An 18,140-nucleotide genomic window follows, 5' to 3' on the forward strand; every position below is an offset into this window, starting at 1 on the left:
TACTATACTGTACATGTATGTAATATGCATTAGTGCAAGTAGTTTTTTTACGTGTGTGTGTGTGTGTGTGTGTGTGTGTGTGTCTGTGTGCACACACACGTGCGTGCGCATATCCTACTGTGCCATCCACGCATCATTCCACAGCTAAATGTTATTGCCCCAGCCAGAGATTACTCTCTTTATACCCCTATTACCAGCTGCTCCTCGCTCCTTTTGCTTCTCATATTCATTTCCCTCTTCCCTCTCTCTCCGTCCGCTGACATCTTTCATATGGTGTCCTTTCTCTCCCCACAACCCCCCACACCCCCCAGCGCCACCTCCGCTGCCCCCTTTTTCTCCGTCTTTTTAATTCTCTGCTTCTCTGGGCAAGACAGTGGTGTCAACGGAGGGCTTAAGCGTTGGTGTAAACGGGGTGAGATTGCATTTTGACACGCCGCATATTATTTCCCCTTCAATTTGTACGCGCCGGCAAGGAGGGATGTGGCAGGGGCCCCCACACCACCACCACCACCACCACCACCGTCCCCCCGCCCTTCTCTGCACTCCTTATCCTGCTGTCAAAAGGCGTCGCTAGGCGAGGAAGGTCTATAATGGCCCGGACGAAAGCGCTCCGCATTCCCCCTCCCGAGTCCCTCATTTCGCTATTCATTTATGCCGTCCTCTGCGCTGAACTGTAACCGCGGAGCTAGCTGCGGCGGACCGGAGTGGGGAGATATGAGGAGGAGAGGAGGAGAAGGGGTGGTGAGAAGGGAGCAAGTACAGCACGAGGAAGCAGATTATGGATGACAAACTGATGTGGCCCGGCGCGTCCAGCAAGAGAACTGATGTGGCCCGGCGGCGCGTCCAGCGAGAGAAGAGGTCAAGCAATCTCCTTCTGTCCAAGTTCGACTTTGGCTCGATGGCAAGACTTGCTCCTCCTTCTCCAGATGAATTCACTCACTATTGATCCGACAGTCAGACTCCCAGTGGCATTGGACACACCATGCATGCACGCACGCACACTGTATATATTTATACACGCACACACACACACAAATCTCACAACTTCCAATCCTGTGGACCCGTGAGGGTCCATTTGGTTCCATTAGTACACTCTCAAGGTGAAATTAACAGGATTTTACTGTGTACACACTGGCTCAACCCCTGAGCCCCCTTGCACACTACAGTATATTGAATACATAAAGCAGCAGTACTGCAATTTTATCCAAGGAGCTGTCACTGTTTCCAAAACAAAATGAGCAGTGTTGCACTGCCTGACTAAGGCCCAGGCTTCCCAAACCAAGTCCAGGTGCCTTGAGATTCATTATTACTGCAATACTGTATAAATAACTATAAAAAGTTACTACAGCATATTATTACATTGTGTGCACTTATTTCCAAATACAATTATTATAATTTAACTTTTTATTTGGCATTGATAAATTGAAATATGTGTGATAACACGTTATAGAGGCTATTTTGCACCGAAATGAATGCAGGTGTGCATGCCTTGAGATTTTGACTTGACTTTTAGTTATTGGTGTCTTGGGCACAACATGTTTGAAAACCACTGCCTTATCTCACAACCAGTCCCATAGCATAGCCCACCATCCAACCTATAGGCTATAGCCCACCACCCAGCCTTTACCTACCACCCAGTGACTCATGTATTAACCATTTTGTCATTTCAGTTAGCCTCATTCAGAGCTTGACTGGCTCTATTGCTGGAAAATGTCATATGTCGGTGAGGTAAGGACCCAAACGCAGGACAGCCAGGCATGTAGTGTTGGAAACCATGAAATGGTGTTTTAATTTAAACTTAAAATAATTTAAATTTAAACAGGTGAACATGAAATAACTAAAACAGACTGAAACAGGTGACAGGATACAATGACTCAACAAACACTGACTGGGGAACAAGACTGATATACACATGAGGGTTGATTACAAAATGAGACACAGCTGGATAAAACAACCATAGAACCATGAAAACTAGACCAGGGAACAAAACATAGAAATACAAGACCTAGACTGTACAATAAATGACAAAAGTCTGTGACTGTGACAGAAAATGTATTTCTTCACAAACACTGTACTGTGTGTGCACACACGGCCACACACTCACTGCCACACACACACACACACACACACACACACACCACTCAACACTTGCACATGCCCGCTTGGATGCACACACAGGCATGTCTGATTGATGTAGTGTTTTTGAAAGTGTTTTATATTCTGCTGTATTAAAGATGTGTAAAATGTACTGGTTTATTACAGCTCCATTTGTCAAGGGTGTGTGTGTGTGTGTGTGTGTGTGTGTGTGTGTGTGTGTGTGTGTGTGTGTGTGTGTGTGTGTGTGTGTGTGTGTGTGTGTGTGTGTGTGTGTGTGTGTGCATGCGTGCGCGTGTGTGCAATGTCTGACTAATTTGTTCTGGTGCTTCTCTTCCTCTACAGTTAGAAAACTTCTAATCCCCGCTAACAGAACCACTGTGTCAAAGCTTTCTGCACACAAAACGGTTTTCTCTGTAGATTGGAACTTTCAGATTGTGTTTCTGTTGTTCTGCTTTTGTACTTAATTTGTACTTTTTTAATGTTGTGTACTTTTCCCCGGCTGTATTTTGGCAAACACAATTTCCTGAGACATAAATGTGAATGCTGCAGTCTGGGACCACCCACAGCATTTCACAGCCATTGAGGGGACACTCAACACTCTTTTCTTTACTAGGAGAGACGGTAGGGAAGCTGTCAAGGAGATGGCATGGCTGGGACACTCTGAGACTGTAGCAAACTTGAAATTCACCACGTGAATCATAGCATCCCTATTCTAGAGCAAACATTCTGCCACAATAGATCATCTGCAAGCTCACAACATGTCGCAATTTACCGCATTGTGAGCTTGTAGATCAGCTACATTTGGTGTACAGGGAGAAAAAGGAGGGGGCTTAGCGGTAGCATAGACCCATGGGGGAGTCAGTGAAGTACAGTATGTAGGCTTTTAAACACTTGAATCCTAGAATCACTATGCTGGGGGGTTACGGGTAGCAGATCCACAAGCTCACAATGTGTCATGTTGCACATTGTGCTCACAACACGTTGTGTTGTGATATTTTAGCTTTTTTTAGTATAGAAGTTTGCAGGCTTACTGGAGAGCATGTGGCTCCAGAGATGAGGCGTCTTTCTCTGGGTAGCCTATACTGTACATAGTTTTAGACCCCTTTAGTCAAAAGTTGTGAGTTATATTGTTCTGTGTGAGTGTGACTAAACCGTAAGCTCTGAAGAGTTAATGGCCATTGTCTCAGTTATCGAAATATACTGTAACGAGGTCATACACTGACAATACTTTAAATATGTCATGGACAACACAATAAAGTTAGAAACAACTTATTCCATTGCTGTCCAATCATACTAGGTTTCACCTAGTCTTGTTTCTCTCCCCCGCTCTCTCTTCCTGAGACTGTTTAAGTGTAATATGTTTCTCACTCTCCTCTCTCTCCATCTCACTAGATGGATGGGACAGCCACTCTCACCCATACACCAGGAAGGAGTACGGCAAATGGGAACTGTACCTTCCTCCCAAGACAGACAAGTCTCCTGCTGTGGCACATGAGACCAAACTGAAGGTGGGTACCTTCTGTGCCAGCCTAGTACAGAATACACTCTGCACACTGACTCTGCAGTGAAAGTGCACTCCTATACAGTGCAACTTACAATGAGTGAGCTGACATATTCACAGCTCCGGTGAACTCAACCATTAAGATAAGACGAGACTGAGGGGAAACTGGTTATTTGAATAGACAAAAAGAACAAATAATGTAATCTAACTAACTATAAATGCAATCCATGCGTGTCACCTGCATATTTGGAGAACTCACCGTCCCAAATTGAAAATCCACAAATCTCTATCTCTCTGTCTCTGTGTCCGCGTCCCTGTGTGCCCATATACTTTATGAGATGCCATCAAAATGACGTCATATACTGACATCAGAGACTGGCTTCTAAGTGCTATGGGTACTGCACTACTGTTAAGTACTCTGACAACGAGTACAATGCAGAACTGTATGACGTCATACACTCATTCAAAACAAACTAAGAAATAAGAGGAATATATAGATAGATAAAAATATGCAGGAAAATGTGTGAACCACTCCAGCTAGCTTTACTAGTCTCCTCCCTGTCTCTCTGGTTTGTTCCATCTCTCTGCCTTCCATGACTGTCTGACAGGCAGGTGTTTTGGCTGTGAGGTGAGGAGGTGACTCCGCTGGGAGCCCTCTCCCCAGTAATTGGCTGTCACACACAGCTTCCTAAAGTTGGCAAATCGGATTTCTTGGCATGTGGCCGTGCAGGGGGTAAGGGCAGGGATAATATGGGAGGGTGCAGGCTTTAACCGTGGGTATAAGTGTGTGTGCTTAACCTCTTAGCAACCCTCTCTGCCCCCCCACCACATCTCTCTCTCTCTCTCTCTCTCTCTCTCTCTCTCTCTCTCTCTCTCTCTCTCTCTCACTCTGTTACAGTAGTTCTTTGCCCTCTTGACTGCCTGCCTGCCTGCCTGTCTGTCTTTCGTTCACTCACGCTCTCTCACCTGACGCCCTGACATGCTGGCTCTCGTGTACGAACCTTGTTACTGCTGAACTTCCGTCTGCCTCTCCCCTTGTCGTCACCTTATCCATGTCACAGACTAACAGCACAGCGGTATAGCTGGCAAAAACCACGCCCCTATTCCCAGAAGGAGCGAGTGCATTTACTGGCAGCGGCATCTGCCGCGGCAAAATGCACTCGCTGTCCCTCCTGTGTCTCTCTGGCAACTGTCCTCTAACGGTACCTGTAAAAATCTACTGCAGTGTTCTCTCTCAAATCAGAATAGTTTTTTTATTTGTCAGGTACGTTTGCGTGTACATGGAATTGCCTCTGTGATAGAAACATTTGGTAACACTTCCTATGAAGCCCATGTCTATAATACATATTGTATTATTCCGACTGTAGGTCGCAGGTTACGATGAAAACCTGCAAAACCTGTCAGTCCATCCGTCCGTCCGTCCGTCCGTCCGTCCGTCCGTCCGTCCGTCGATATGTCATGCCTTGTAACACGTCACGTCACCATATATGTTATTAGTGCAGTCACGCCTGGCAGCCGGTATATTTAATGTCTCAATATATGGAGCTGATCTGTTCTGACATTCCATATGTTGATCTGATCTCATCAAACCCTGTACACTCAAGACACGCTCCATATATGGCCAGTACAGAATTCATTCCATATGTTGATCTGACCCCCCATGCCAAAGCGCTCGCCCAGCAGTCACTCAGGCGGATGTGTGCACTCAACCTCTTACTGGTATTTATAGTATAACTATAAACATTGTTATATAATGCATTATGATATGCTTAATTATAGTTCTAATACGGGAATTCACATATGAAGCATTTTATAATGAATGACATATATGATAAGTCAAATCAACATCATCATGCTGGACAGTCAGACATTTGTCTTGCAAGGATCCTAGTTAGTGATGCACAATGTAATGTAATGTAATGCACAATGTAATCGCTAGCGTATCGAAATCGGCCATATCGGCTATAAAAATGCCATATTGGTATCGATTCGGTCTAAAAATAATCCAGATTATTTTCACCGATGTTGATGCCTATCTCTCTCTCTTTAAGAGCGTCAGCTGTTGGCTGGCTTACCATCTACTTTCACCAGCAAAACAAAAAATCAAGTTCAATATAAATATGATATAATATATGTAATATATCCGATATCATGACACTGCAAATAACCAGAGATTGGATTTAGGTCATAAATGTAATGTTGTGCATCTCTAATCCTAGTATATTAATATTCTCATAGTAGTATTACTTTATTACACTCAAGCTCCTTGCACAGTGGCCGTTGCCGGGGTCAACAAAGCTGACAAAACGTCACCAGGCGATGCGCCATCAGCCTTCGTTTTTTTGCATGCTGTGTGTTGTTCAACGGTCAAAATTGCTTTACACTCTTCGTGTGATAATGTCAATGATATTCCCAGAGTTTTATTTGTATTTTATTAAGAGCATTACCACTGCTGGATGTTACAGGATCCACATGGAACAAAGGCCAACACGCAAAGGCAGAGAGAAAAGGTGCAGACAATTTGTGCATTATAGATTATACCTGTAATCAAGGTATAATCAATGGAGGGAAGAGGAGCTGCCTGGTGCCATGGAATGTACTGCTGTTTGTGTTTACCTTCCCACTGGGCTTGCTATTGACCTACTTCAACTGACAGGGTGAAAGGAGAGAGAGGACGTGATGGAAAGGGAGGGATAATAGTCCTAACATCCAATTGTTATAACCCAAATCTTAACCAGGGATCGATGGAGCTTTAAACAACAAGTTGTGGCAACATGTAAGGGTCTGCCATTAATCTATAAGATGTTACAATGCATACGTACTGCAGCATACAGATACAATACAATACAATACAATACAATACAATACAACACAATACAAAAGAATACACAATTCAAGACAACAAAGGCACACAGTGACCCGTACAACATTAAAAAACCACACACCAACATACCTAGTGCAAAAGAGGAAGAACATCACCTCATAATCTTCGACCCCTACCCTGTCTGCCCTCTGCAAGGACTCTGTTAAGGAGTGTGATTGACAGAGGGACAAAGGAATGCTTGTACCTTTATATATTATTATATTTGCACGCATGGACCTCATACCTCCTACCTGATGGCAAGAGCCAATACTCAGGGTATAGTACATGGGAGGAGACACAATTTTATACCATGATCTTCCCTGCCATTTTGGCTAATCTAAGGATCTCAGATTTGTATTTTACAGTTAGGTTTCCAAACCAACTGGTGATACCATACCTTAGAATTGACTCTTCTACTTACACCAAAAAGTCTGAGCCTACGGAGAAAATGAAGGCGTTGGTGTACTTTTGTACACATACTTGTCACATGGGAGTGCCAGTTTATATCACAATCCATGTGCACTCCTAGATATTTATAGGAGGTGACCTGTTTGATGTCATGGTATAGTATAGTCGTGGGTAATGATGACTATACTGAATGTTGTGTTCAGCTTTGATCTTTGTGTACAGTATATTTTTGGCAAGGTTTTTCAGCTTCTTGGCATGTGATAAACTTAAACCTGATTATTTCCTTTACAGTTGGAGTGAAGTCATTACCTGAATTTGCCTTTGGCATCACTAAATATTGACATACCGGTATGCAGCTATTTTTTGGAAACTGGCTAAGACACTGTATCTCTGTTTATCTGCTGGATGAATATATCTTTGATACTTTAACACAACAGCAGACCCACCTCGTGGGCTGTTTTTGCAGGATTATGACATAATGACGGAATAGCTAGTTTAGCTACCCTAGGGTTCATGTGGTTAAATATTGCGATGCACCACTTGCTTCTCCTCAGACAGTGAGAGTGTCTAGTCTGAGGTCTGAATGTTCTCAACAGTCCTCAGAGACCTTTGCCAGCCTGAAAATCAATATGAGCTACTTTGTTTTGAGTCATCTTCGATCCAAACGGATACTCTCACTCAGGTTAGTTCGATAAAAGTGAAGTGGCATGATTCCTGATTTTAAGTATATATGTATTTGGGGGCTTTCAATATTCATGTCCATCAATTACTGAGGTGTTTTTTTTATTTGTAGTTGGTACAAGTACATTGATAATGCAGAACTCAGGCCAGGGGGTAGATGGCAGATGATGTTTCATGTTTGATGATGGAGTTCAAATAAGTACAACACACAAAATTCCGTTTGATGTTCTGGCTGCAGGTGAAGTTCTTCTTTGTTTTTACATAAGGTTGTTGAATTGTTCTCTGTTTTTATTTATATTGGTATTGAATGTATATATACTGTTGCCTTGAAACAAACTTTTTTATTTTATTTGTATAGGTTTTTTTGTGATTGAGAGGGTCAATGTGAGACCACTGTTGTTTTCTCAGTCTTTTGAACCAAGCCCAACCCTATGTCTTGTATTGTAGTATTTGTTATCTACGGTATGTTTACGTCTTGTAGCTACGGTATGTGTTGCTGTATAAAACCAGTTGCGCTCCATGAACAAACAAAATTGAGAAGTACAACTCACACAGTCTTCGACCGCTGGCCTTTCTATTGGGACGTAGCTTACTGAACTTGGCTTTATCAACACGAATGTTGTACATTTTGCATGGTGCAGAACACCATGAGCATGCCAAGAAGGCAAGACAACACAAGGATCTGTGAATAAGAGACGGAATCAAGGACAAGTAGAAGCCTGGGTGACTTTGAGAGAGGCAGAGAACGAGAGATGTGGAAATGCTGTGGGATGTTTGCAAAGCATCGTGAGCGTGTTTGATCCTGAGGCGTTTTCGAAGTACTGTGGGATTCTGGGTAGCTGATATATTGCAACACAGACGTGTACACAGGAAATCCTTTATTATTCCTTGCTGTTTTCTCTGCTCACTAAAACAATATATTCTATACACTGATTGTGTGTGTGTGTGTGTGTGTGTGTGTGTGTGTGTGTGTGTGTGTGTGTGTGTGTGTGTGTGTGTGTGTGTGTGTGTTGTAAATGAAAACCATAGAGACGTGTTCATTCTCGAGGTCGGCTGTACCTTTGACTATAGCCTGGAAGAAGCCTTTCTAACCAAAGTGCTGAAGTATCAGCAGCTAATGCAGACCATCTCACAGCTAGGCTACAGATGTAAACTTTTAGTTTTTATCTTTGGCAGCCTAGGGAATGTGCATAAGTTGGTTGTGAGGGGCTTACAAATGGCCGGCCTTTCCAAAAGGAGAGCCAAGCAGTTAGCGAGGTATTGCTCAGTTTCAGCCATTATAGGAAGCCGCTCAATTTGGAGGAGGCGTTGTTTCCTTTATCCATGATTTATGTCTGCTGCCCTGTGTCCGACATGTCAGCTGTACTGTATGTAACGATACTTTGCCGCCCATGCACGTTGTAACTGGCTGCTCTCCCACTGTCAAACTGCACTGGCAGTGTTTATATCCTTTGTACAAGGTATTCCTGTACTTCTCATTATGTGGACTGTGTGTGTGTGTGTGTGTGTGTGTGTGTGTGTGTGTGTGTGTGTGTGTGTGTGTGTGTGTGTGTGTGTGTGTGTGTGTGTGTGTGTGAGATTGTGTACACGTATCCGTATAGTGTCTGTGGTTGTAGGTGTATAATATTTATATGTGCATGTGTCAGTGCTGAACAGAGTCATAAGGTCTTGACTCTATGCATTATGCACATTGCACAATTATTGAGGAATAAGCCCCCCCCCCCCCCCCCCCCTTCCCTACCCCCACACACACACACACACACACACACAAGCAGTTTGTACCGCGGTGCCGATGGAGAGCAACAGGGTACATACTAGAGAGCAACAGGGTACATACTAGCTGCGATTTCCCCATCTCCAATGGAAGAGCATCCTCTGCAGTTGTTTTTGGATGTTGCATAAGCATAAGTGTGGATGGGGAGTGGGAGTGGATATCATATCACGCAGTCCTGGAAAAGAACTCACAGTGTGCACCATGCAGACCTGACAAACCTCGGGGAAATGACCAGTGTACCACACTCGTGCGCTGACGCGCATGGCAGGAATACGATGCTGTTAAGTCTTCTGTGCTGATTTATTGGTGTGGCTGAATTTTCTCAACAATAAGCCACCGCCTAGTATTACAACATGGTAAGCACGCTTGTTTATCATAGAGATTCACCTGAATTGAATATATAATGCAGCTATTGTACATCAGACAATGCTCGCCACGCAGTATAACCCCGGGCTTCGTACACCACAGCAGTCACAGAGGCATGTTCCCATTGCGGGTGCTGCTTTGACACCTGAATTGAATTCACCTCTGAGGAAAGTTTTAAAAGTTCATCTTTTAATATTACCTGTAGCTCTGTGGTGGCTGACATTATAATTGCAAAATGCATGGTTCAGTAATACTGAGGGGTGAAAGACACATCCATTCTTTTTGGTATTTGGGGAGGAATTTCTCGGGAGCATGGACTCTTTTTAGTGACAGGAGGAGTACTGTCATCCCTCTCTCTGGCGTCTGCGTCGGACATTACTGTATTTTGTTCCAGTGCTACGGTAACGTGAAAGTGATGCAACAGGGCTCATTAAAATAATAGAAATTATTTGCTACAGTAGTTGTTTATTACACACCATAGCAGGTCTCATAAAGAGACCAATGAGCAATGTTTCATAATAACATTACGGTCAAATTTTAAGTACCGTAGTTAGTACTTAGTTATTATTACTCTCTCACATCCCATTTGTGGTACTCCTGCAGTCAGTGTGCCACGGTCGATGCTTTTCACGGTCTGTCTGTGTTTTAGACTGACTCTGTTTCAGAGAGGGAGTGACATTTGAGAAATGGGGTGTGTTTTGATGTGATGGATCTTGATCCCTTGGTCCATCACCTCCGATCCTCCAAAGCGCCTCTCCTCTTTCGTCTGTCCTCCCCTTTTACACCCCATCATTCCTCTCTCCACGTGTTCCTCACATAAAGGTCACCACGCTCCTCTCCTTCCCTCTTGTGCTCTTTTCCCGTATGTCTGTCAGTCTGCCTTGTCTGTCTTGGGGTTTGACACCTGCCTCCTCTCCCAGTAATAATGATGGTTATGGGCTTACCTCCAGGCTTCGTCGTATACCTCAGTAATCACCTCCGAAAGTGCCATCACTTCATCAGGAGCTTCAAAGTGTCAACAGTGCGTACGTGCGTGCGTGTGTGTGTGTGCGTGCACGTCACACACACACACACACACACACACACACACACACACACACACACACACAGATGCACACACAGACACATGTTTTACACATTAAAAAATATATATAGATTCGATACGTGCACACTGGTCATAATTTATATTTACGTTCACACATCAGTACAGGAACTAGATCCACCACTACAAATTCAAGTGTCATTATCAGTCAGGACTTTCTTTCATCAGAAAGTGGTGTGTACCAGACATGCGCATGCACGCGGACACACACACACACACACACACACACACACACACACACACACTGTCACACACATATATATATATATATATATATATATATATATATATATATATATATATATACACACACACACACACACACACACACACACACATACACAGACACTCACTCGCGTCCTCTGTTGTGCACATGCTGTTCAGAGACATTACGTAATGACAACTATTCAAACTTGACAATTTTAGAATTGCTTTTAATTATGAAAAGTCATGGGTTTGGGGGCGGGGGGGAGGGTCAAATAATTCTGATTACCAAAAACTCTGAATTACTTTGAGCAAATTCTCTTTTGTCCTGGATTGAAATGATTACGGTATGCAGTATGCACTAGTAATCTTTACTCGCACACTGTGCTCATAAATTGTTTTCCCACTTTGCACATATCTATTTTCATGAGAACGCTGTGCTCATAAATTGTTTTTCCACTCTGCACATATCTATTTTTAATGACATAATGAAAAGTATCCTCACCCACAGAAAAACAGCTCGGGTATTGTTACAGTTATATTTAACATTGCTTCCCATTTCTTTTTCTATGGAGCTTAACATATCACTGTGCCATCACAGATAAGTGGACAGGAGGATGGCGTCATTGTGCTGCCGGGCTATGGGAGATCGTAGAAATGTTTCACTAATGCAGACTGAACTGTCACAAGGTGTAGCAGTAACATTTTGGAACCAAGATTTGTTGGTATTGCCTCCCAGACAAAATGGCGAAAGGTGCGCCAGTGGATAAACATGGACTTTTTTCGTTGAATGCCAGAAAATATCCATTCATTCCATAAAACTTAATGAACTCATGCTTTGGTGCAGTGATTCTCAACAAATACTGCCTTTTGTATTCTAGTTTCAGCCTAACTTGATTGTACCAGATTGTATAGACTAACAACTATCAAATTAGCTGATTGAGTTTTGAGTTGTACAATGGCCGTGCCTTTCAATGTTATAAAACTTTAAGTCGCCACTCGGAAGGCATTTCTCATACAGCCGCTTTGAAAAGAAAGTGTGATGCAGATCTAGCGGAAATAACAGATCTACAAGCTCACAACAAGTCTTAGCACGACATGTTGTGAGCTTGTAGATCTGTTATTTCCAATGCACAACACTTGCACGCAACTGGGTATAAATCAGAAATGACCTTAAGGAGGAAATGAAGGGGCTTCTCAAAACCGCCTACTCTAGCGGAAAACTAATTGGCTTATTGAAAAAGTGGTCATCGGGTTAAATTCATCAGAGAGACGGAGTGTCCTTTCAAAATAGTTATAGTTATGGAAGCTACCTTAATGAGAAAGGTCTGTCAGAAAGGCACCAAGCTATTGCTCCACAAGTATACTCGTGGATTATGTTGACAAAGTTGTGCTAAAAAGTCCTGCGTTAACCTTAATAATGGATGAGTCCGCAGACAGTTATGTAAGTACATTATACATGTAAGTACCCTACATAACTCATTAGTTATGTAATGTGCATTACATAGATCACGGGTGGGCAACTTTGATGATGGTGAGGGCCTCTATATTTCCACACTCACTCCAGAGGGCCACATTGCATATACTGTCGGTCAGAAACATCTTATCTCTGTATTTGAACAATTTTGATCTACAAGTTCAAAACGTGTCGCAATGCGGCGTGTTTTGAACTTGTAGATCTGCTATTTCCGCTATTATTTAATTGAATTAATTATTTAATTATATTTTGCTATTTTTGAATTGGAATCCTGAGAAGTAAAAAAATGTATACATTAAAAAGATAATACAATTGTAATACTAGCCATTCAGCTACTTATCTCTCAAGAACAGATTCCGAGCTATGCTACGGTATCTGTCAGCACTGGCCATTCAGAATGTGTATACATTGTTGATAGTGGGAATTAAATCATAGGCCCACCACAGGTAGTGGAGGGCTGAGGGCGGGCTAACCGGGCCAACATCCTGTTATACACATTCTATTGAGGCCTGCTCCCTAGCCCCAGAAGGGCTGGCCAACTGGTCAGAGCTGGATCTGCAGGAGGAAACCCTGTGCAGCTGGGGTTTAACATTGAGCACTTGGACACAAATTGTTGGTGTCCAAATTGAAACAATGCGGAAGTAGACCGTTCTTCCGGGTGCTGAAAACTGAGTAACTTTTGAGGATGTGAAACAATTGCTGACAGAATAATTTAAATAGTGAGGGGAAAAAAAGAAAGAAAAATAAACTTGCAGCAGATTCTACTGATGGTGCTGTTGTTGTGACAGGATGCCGCCAAGGAGTTGGAATGGAGTGGAATTCAACTCAGAGTTGGTAGGGGAGCATTGCACAGCGCAGCGTCTTGCTCTTGCTGCTAGTGACGCAACCAACAGTCCAACAGGTGAAAAAGTTTCAGCAGGATTTTAGGCCTCTCTCTCTCTCTCTCTCTCTCTCTCTCTCTGTAACTCTGCTGCCAGAGGTAACAAGCTGCATGAATTGCAGAAACAGTTGGATGAGCCCCAAGTGAAGTTCAGTTCACCCAGCCAACTCTCACACCAGTGAGGTGGCTGTCATTTCACAGTGCTGTCAGTGGCGTGTAGAACTGAAAGCCCTGAGACATGTCCTGGAGCACATGGCTCCAGTACTGCAGGACTCTGACAAAGCCAAAGGTCCACTGATAGCTGTCAGACAGTTCAAGCGTATTGTTTTGCATCATCTGGCACATTGTTTCACGTCAACGACAGATTATTCCCATTGTCAGACGCTGACACCCACGTAGGCCTACACATTCCTGGAAAACTATTAGATTCACTCTGTTCTATTACTGCCTCACCAGTCACCACAAGGGTTTGTTCTCTTACATGGTGAGTGCCCACATATTTATACAGAAATGTACTTATGTCAGTGGGAGACTTAGAGACACCTTTTTTTCCTTTTTTTTTTGCGGCTTACGCCTTTTATTGGTTTTTTGAAGGGACAGACAGTAGGCTGACAGGAAACGGGAGAGAGATGGGGGAAGACATGCAGTAAAGGCCGTGTCGGGCTCGGGAGTCGAACCCGCGGCACACTGCGACTGGATTACCAGTCGGGTGCCCAGACGGTTACGCCACCGCCTGGGCCATTAGAGACACCTGGATCTACACGTTATTATCCACCCATTATCCAACCGCATTTATTATACAACCCTATTTATATATCCGCCCCAACTGCACCGCAGGGATGCACACATGGGATTCTATATACAGTGAGTACTTCTACAAACAATGTCACGCTGCACTGTCGAGCATACCGATGTTACGTAGCATATTTATTTAAATTACTACTGCTTAGCCCATATGTGCTTTACTACTGTACTAATGTACTACTGTACATGTTTGCACTATTGGTGAGATGCGAAAATACTTTTCGCTGTACTGTACTATACTTGTACTGTACAATGATAATAAATGGAATCTCCCTCTCTCTAGCGACCATATAAATATGTCCATAATATCCATGGTAACGAGCCCCCCCACTCGCCGGTCTTCATTAACTTTCTCACGTTGCAACGCGACGTCTTTTCATAAGGCATATCCAGTCTTTTCATAAGGCATATCCAGTCTTTTCATAAGGCATATCCAGTCGTTAGGGTTAGTTTCTCTGTCACCATAGCTGGCTGGCTGTAGTCCACTGTGTTGTTTTTCTTTGGACAAGTAGCCGGCGGCTAATTTGTGCCCGATGGAAAATTATGCAATATTAAAATACTATGTACATGTACACCAAGATTTTGTGCGTTTTTAAAAGCTATAATAGACCTATAGATAGATGTCACTAATTTATTTCCCACATTATTTCAATAATGGATGCCATAACTCATGATGACTCCTACTTAAAGCTGAATACAGTTGATTCAAAACTGAGTTTTCAATCAGCATGTTTTTTTCTTTATTTTTTAAACATAGATAAAGCATGCTGAATCTTTTCTATCAAGCTTTTGTTTGCATGCATTATTTCTATCTTTCTCTTGTGGCATGGTTTTTCAGAACCTGTCTTTGAAAATCAAAGATTGTAAAGTGGGCCAGTAAGAGTCTATATGAGTTGTATGTGCAGTACTCCTCTCTGCTACTGCATGAGGCAAACTGCTATTCTGCAGAATCGATCCAATTCTCATAGTGAATTTCACATTCTTCCCTTGATCGATGGTTTAATCGTTTAACACACCAAGCTGTTAACACTGGAAGATTTAAAAAGTCCTTCATCCCTGCAGCTGTTGCACTACTTTATAAATAAACATAGCTGACAGAAATGTTTATCGTTTAGTAGATTCCCCTAGTGTCTATGTGCTGTTATTCTACCTCATGTTTATTCATTGCCTCTGTTTTGTGTTGTATTTTGTTTATATTATGAATTACTGTGGTTTTAAGAAGTTATCAGTATTTGTTTCATGTTGTCATCTGTTGCATTGTATGTTTTTATGTTGGAGGTACAATCGGACAGTAACTGCCCATAAACTGATTCTGAAGGATGTTTACTTGATCGTACTTTGAAGCAGCAACTTCGTGTAATAATTAGATTTTGGAAATGCTCAAAATGTGCATTGTCCTTTAAATAATTATTATTTTAGTATTCAAGTAATTAAACCCCCTCTTCCTTGTTTTAAGTTACTTTGCTAAATGCAAGGCACATGGTTCTTAGTATCGTTACAATGGATATTATTATTATTATGTTAGAAGTCACAACAGAAGTAGTACAGTACGGTAGTTGCTGTCCTTCTGTCCATCCGGCCAGCTAGTCCAGTGTACCTTATGCTAAAGCAGATAATGAAGGCTCACTGAAGCATACAGAGCATTTGACTCTGGAACCTTCTCAGCACAGCCAGTGTGCTGCCTGAGAGCCAGTGTGTTAGCAGTCATGCATGTGATTGTGAAGGTTAATCCCATAACTATAGTGATAACATTCCAGTTAATTATCTGTACTGATTGACGACCCCAGGGATTCGATAAAGATCTATCTTCTTCCTAAACACCTACTTTAATCCTCCCATTCAACCCAGTTTGCAGCATTTGAATTGATTCACCCACTGCAGTGTTGCAAAGTCAGTGGATTTGTTCTCATTTGAACTTGAGAACTGGAACAGTGCAGTAACGGCCACTGCACAGAAGTCTCCCTTTAAATGTTCATCCTGCATTACTAGGGCTGACCAATGCAATGAAAAATAAAATGTTTATGCTGGTTCATTCAGTGGTATTATCCAGTATTTGCACTCATAACTATGAATAATATTGACACAAATTAGCTACTTGAAATAGATTCTGACTTGTGGTGTTCACACAACCTATGCCGGCAACTGCTCATCGAACATCCCATTATTCCGACTATACGTGGCTTCACATGTGGATACTGGATAGGGTTAGGTTATGGATAGGGTTAGTAATGGGGCGAGTTGGACCAACGCGGCATCCGAATAATGCGGAGTTGGAACGATAAAATGGCACGGCACCCCTATGCCTACATAAAGAAGTAAAGCAATACATTCTGAGACTACAACATAGCTTTACATAGTCTGGTACTGTATATGGCATTGTCACAGATTTGAGAAATAATCTTTATTGTCCCGAAGGATATTCATCTTCACAGTTTGTTCAAAACACCCACAACACAGCACAGATAAACATATCACCAAGACAATAGATAAACATGATGTCTCCACTGAGAAACGACTGATAAAACTGTTGCACAAACAGATAGACTACAGAAGCAATTCACTCTATGACAAATCATTTTGTCAATGGATCTTTATGGACACGTCACAGGCTTACAGGTGTAAATAAGTGGGTCAAATTATGTTACTGAACAAACACTATAATGATTGCTATCACAATCTTTAATGTTTTTTAACAAAATATATTTAGTTTGACCAACAAATACAGCATAACTTACTGTAAGTGCTGTGTTGACTGAGCAAAATGTTAAGTTGTGAAAACATGCAGTAAAAATCATTCTGCTAGTCGTATTGGTGCATGTATTCATATTCATGACTGTAACTAAATTCTATTTGCTCAAATCCTAAGGTCAGAGGAAATATGTGTAGGAGTACTATGTGTGTTTGACCCTCAAGGCTAACTGATAAGTCGAAGGGGTCGCCAATAATTGATTAAATTATATGTTCAACTGAAAAATAGGCTTCAATGTTGATGCCATTTGTCTAGTATAGTATTCCTATGTTTGATTGTGGCTATGGTTCTGCACCTCATTCCTTATTCCCTCCACTACACTGCCATTGATTATAGGCTTTTTACTCCCCTAAAGGCTAATATAATTTATTAATCACATCCTGTAGGTAAACATATCAGCAATCATGGCAACCCCTGGTTGGGTGGGAACATGAATGAGAGAGTTGTTGTTGATTGATTACATATGGATGGTAGGCATGATTGAAGGGTATGACTATAAAAAGGTTGATGGAATTAGCATGTGTAATTTTAAGTATGCGTAAGCTAGTCTTCACAAACCTTCATTGTGGCGGTGGCGCTGACTTTCCGCTGCCCGGTAAGAGATCAGGATGACAGTGAAATGTAGTCGTGACATTTCCGTTGGTGACATTCCTCACATTCAAGTCAACGCTTCATCGCCGCACTGGAGAGACCACTGCTGTTGTCATTTACAAGTGTTGTTGCTAATTGCTGTGACCTACAGATGTTGTTCCACCTCCCATTTTGGTTTTTTTTATACTGTTTTTCCAATTCTGAATTCTCTTTGCCATTCTGCTTGCGTTAGTCAAATGCAAGCAAAATGGCACCAGTACTGACTGCTCTCCCAGGCTTCAGGTCATTTGTAATGTACACATACAGTACAGTGAGAGCTTAAAATAATAGAAATAGATAATTAGAGAGAATACAATTAATATGAGTTAATAGAAATTGATAATTTATGAAATTGCAAAATGAATATAAAGAATAAATAAATATAATAAACAAGAATTGATGAACATCAATGAACTACCAGCTGTGTTGTTATATCTGCAGAATTGTGCTAATAAGTTTGAAATTTAAATATCTATCTAATAGATGAACGCCAAATTAGGTACAGTGTGAGTAATGCGATGTAATAGAAGCATTCCAAATACGTCTGTGTGTCTGAGACACACACACACACACACACACACACACACACACACACACACACACA

General features: G+C 42.1%; 1 protein-coding gene across 1 annotated transcript in view; it reads left to right on the forward strand.

Moving 5' to 3' along the window:
• LOC308326781 (1,4-alpha-glucan-branching enzyme-like) overlaps positions 1–18,140 on the forward strand; it is a 142,452-nt gene that overhangs the window by 31,215 nt on the left and 93,097 nt on the right. Inside the window, exon 3 of the mRNA XM_080779810.1 lies at positions 3,490–3,605. Coding sequence (XP_080635936.1) covers positions 3,490–3,605 — 116 coding nt within the window. The remainder of the gene's footprint in view (positions 1–3,489; positions 3,606–18,140) is intronic.

The sequence above is a fragment of the Protomyctophum bolini genome, assembly GCF_963924005.1.
Source record: "Protomyctophum bolini genome assembly, chromosome: 13".
In the NCBI taxonomy this organism is placed as follows: domain Eukaryota; kingdom Metazoa; phylum Chordata; class Actinopteri; order Myctophiformes; family Myctophidae; genus Protomyctophum; species Protomyctophum bolini.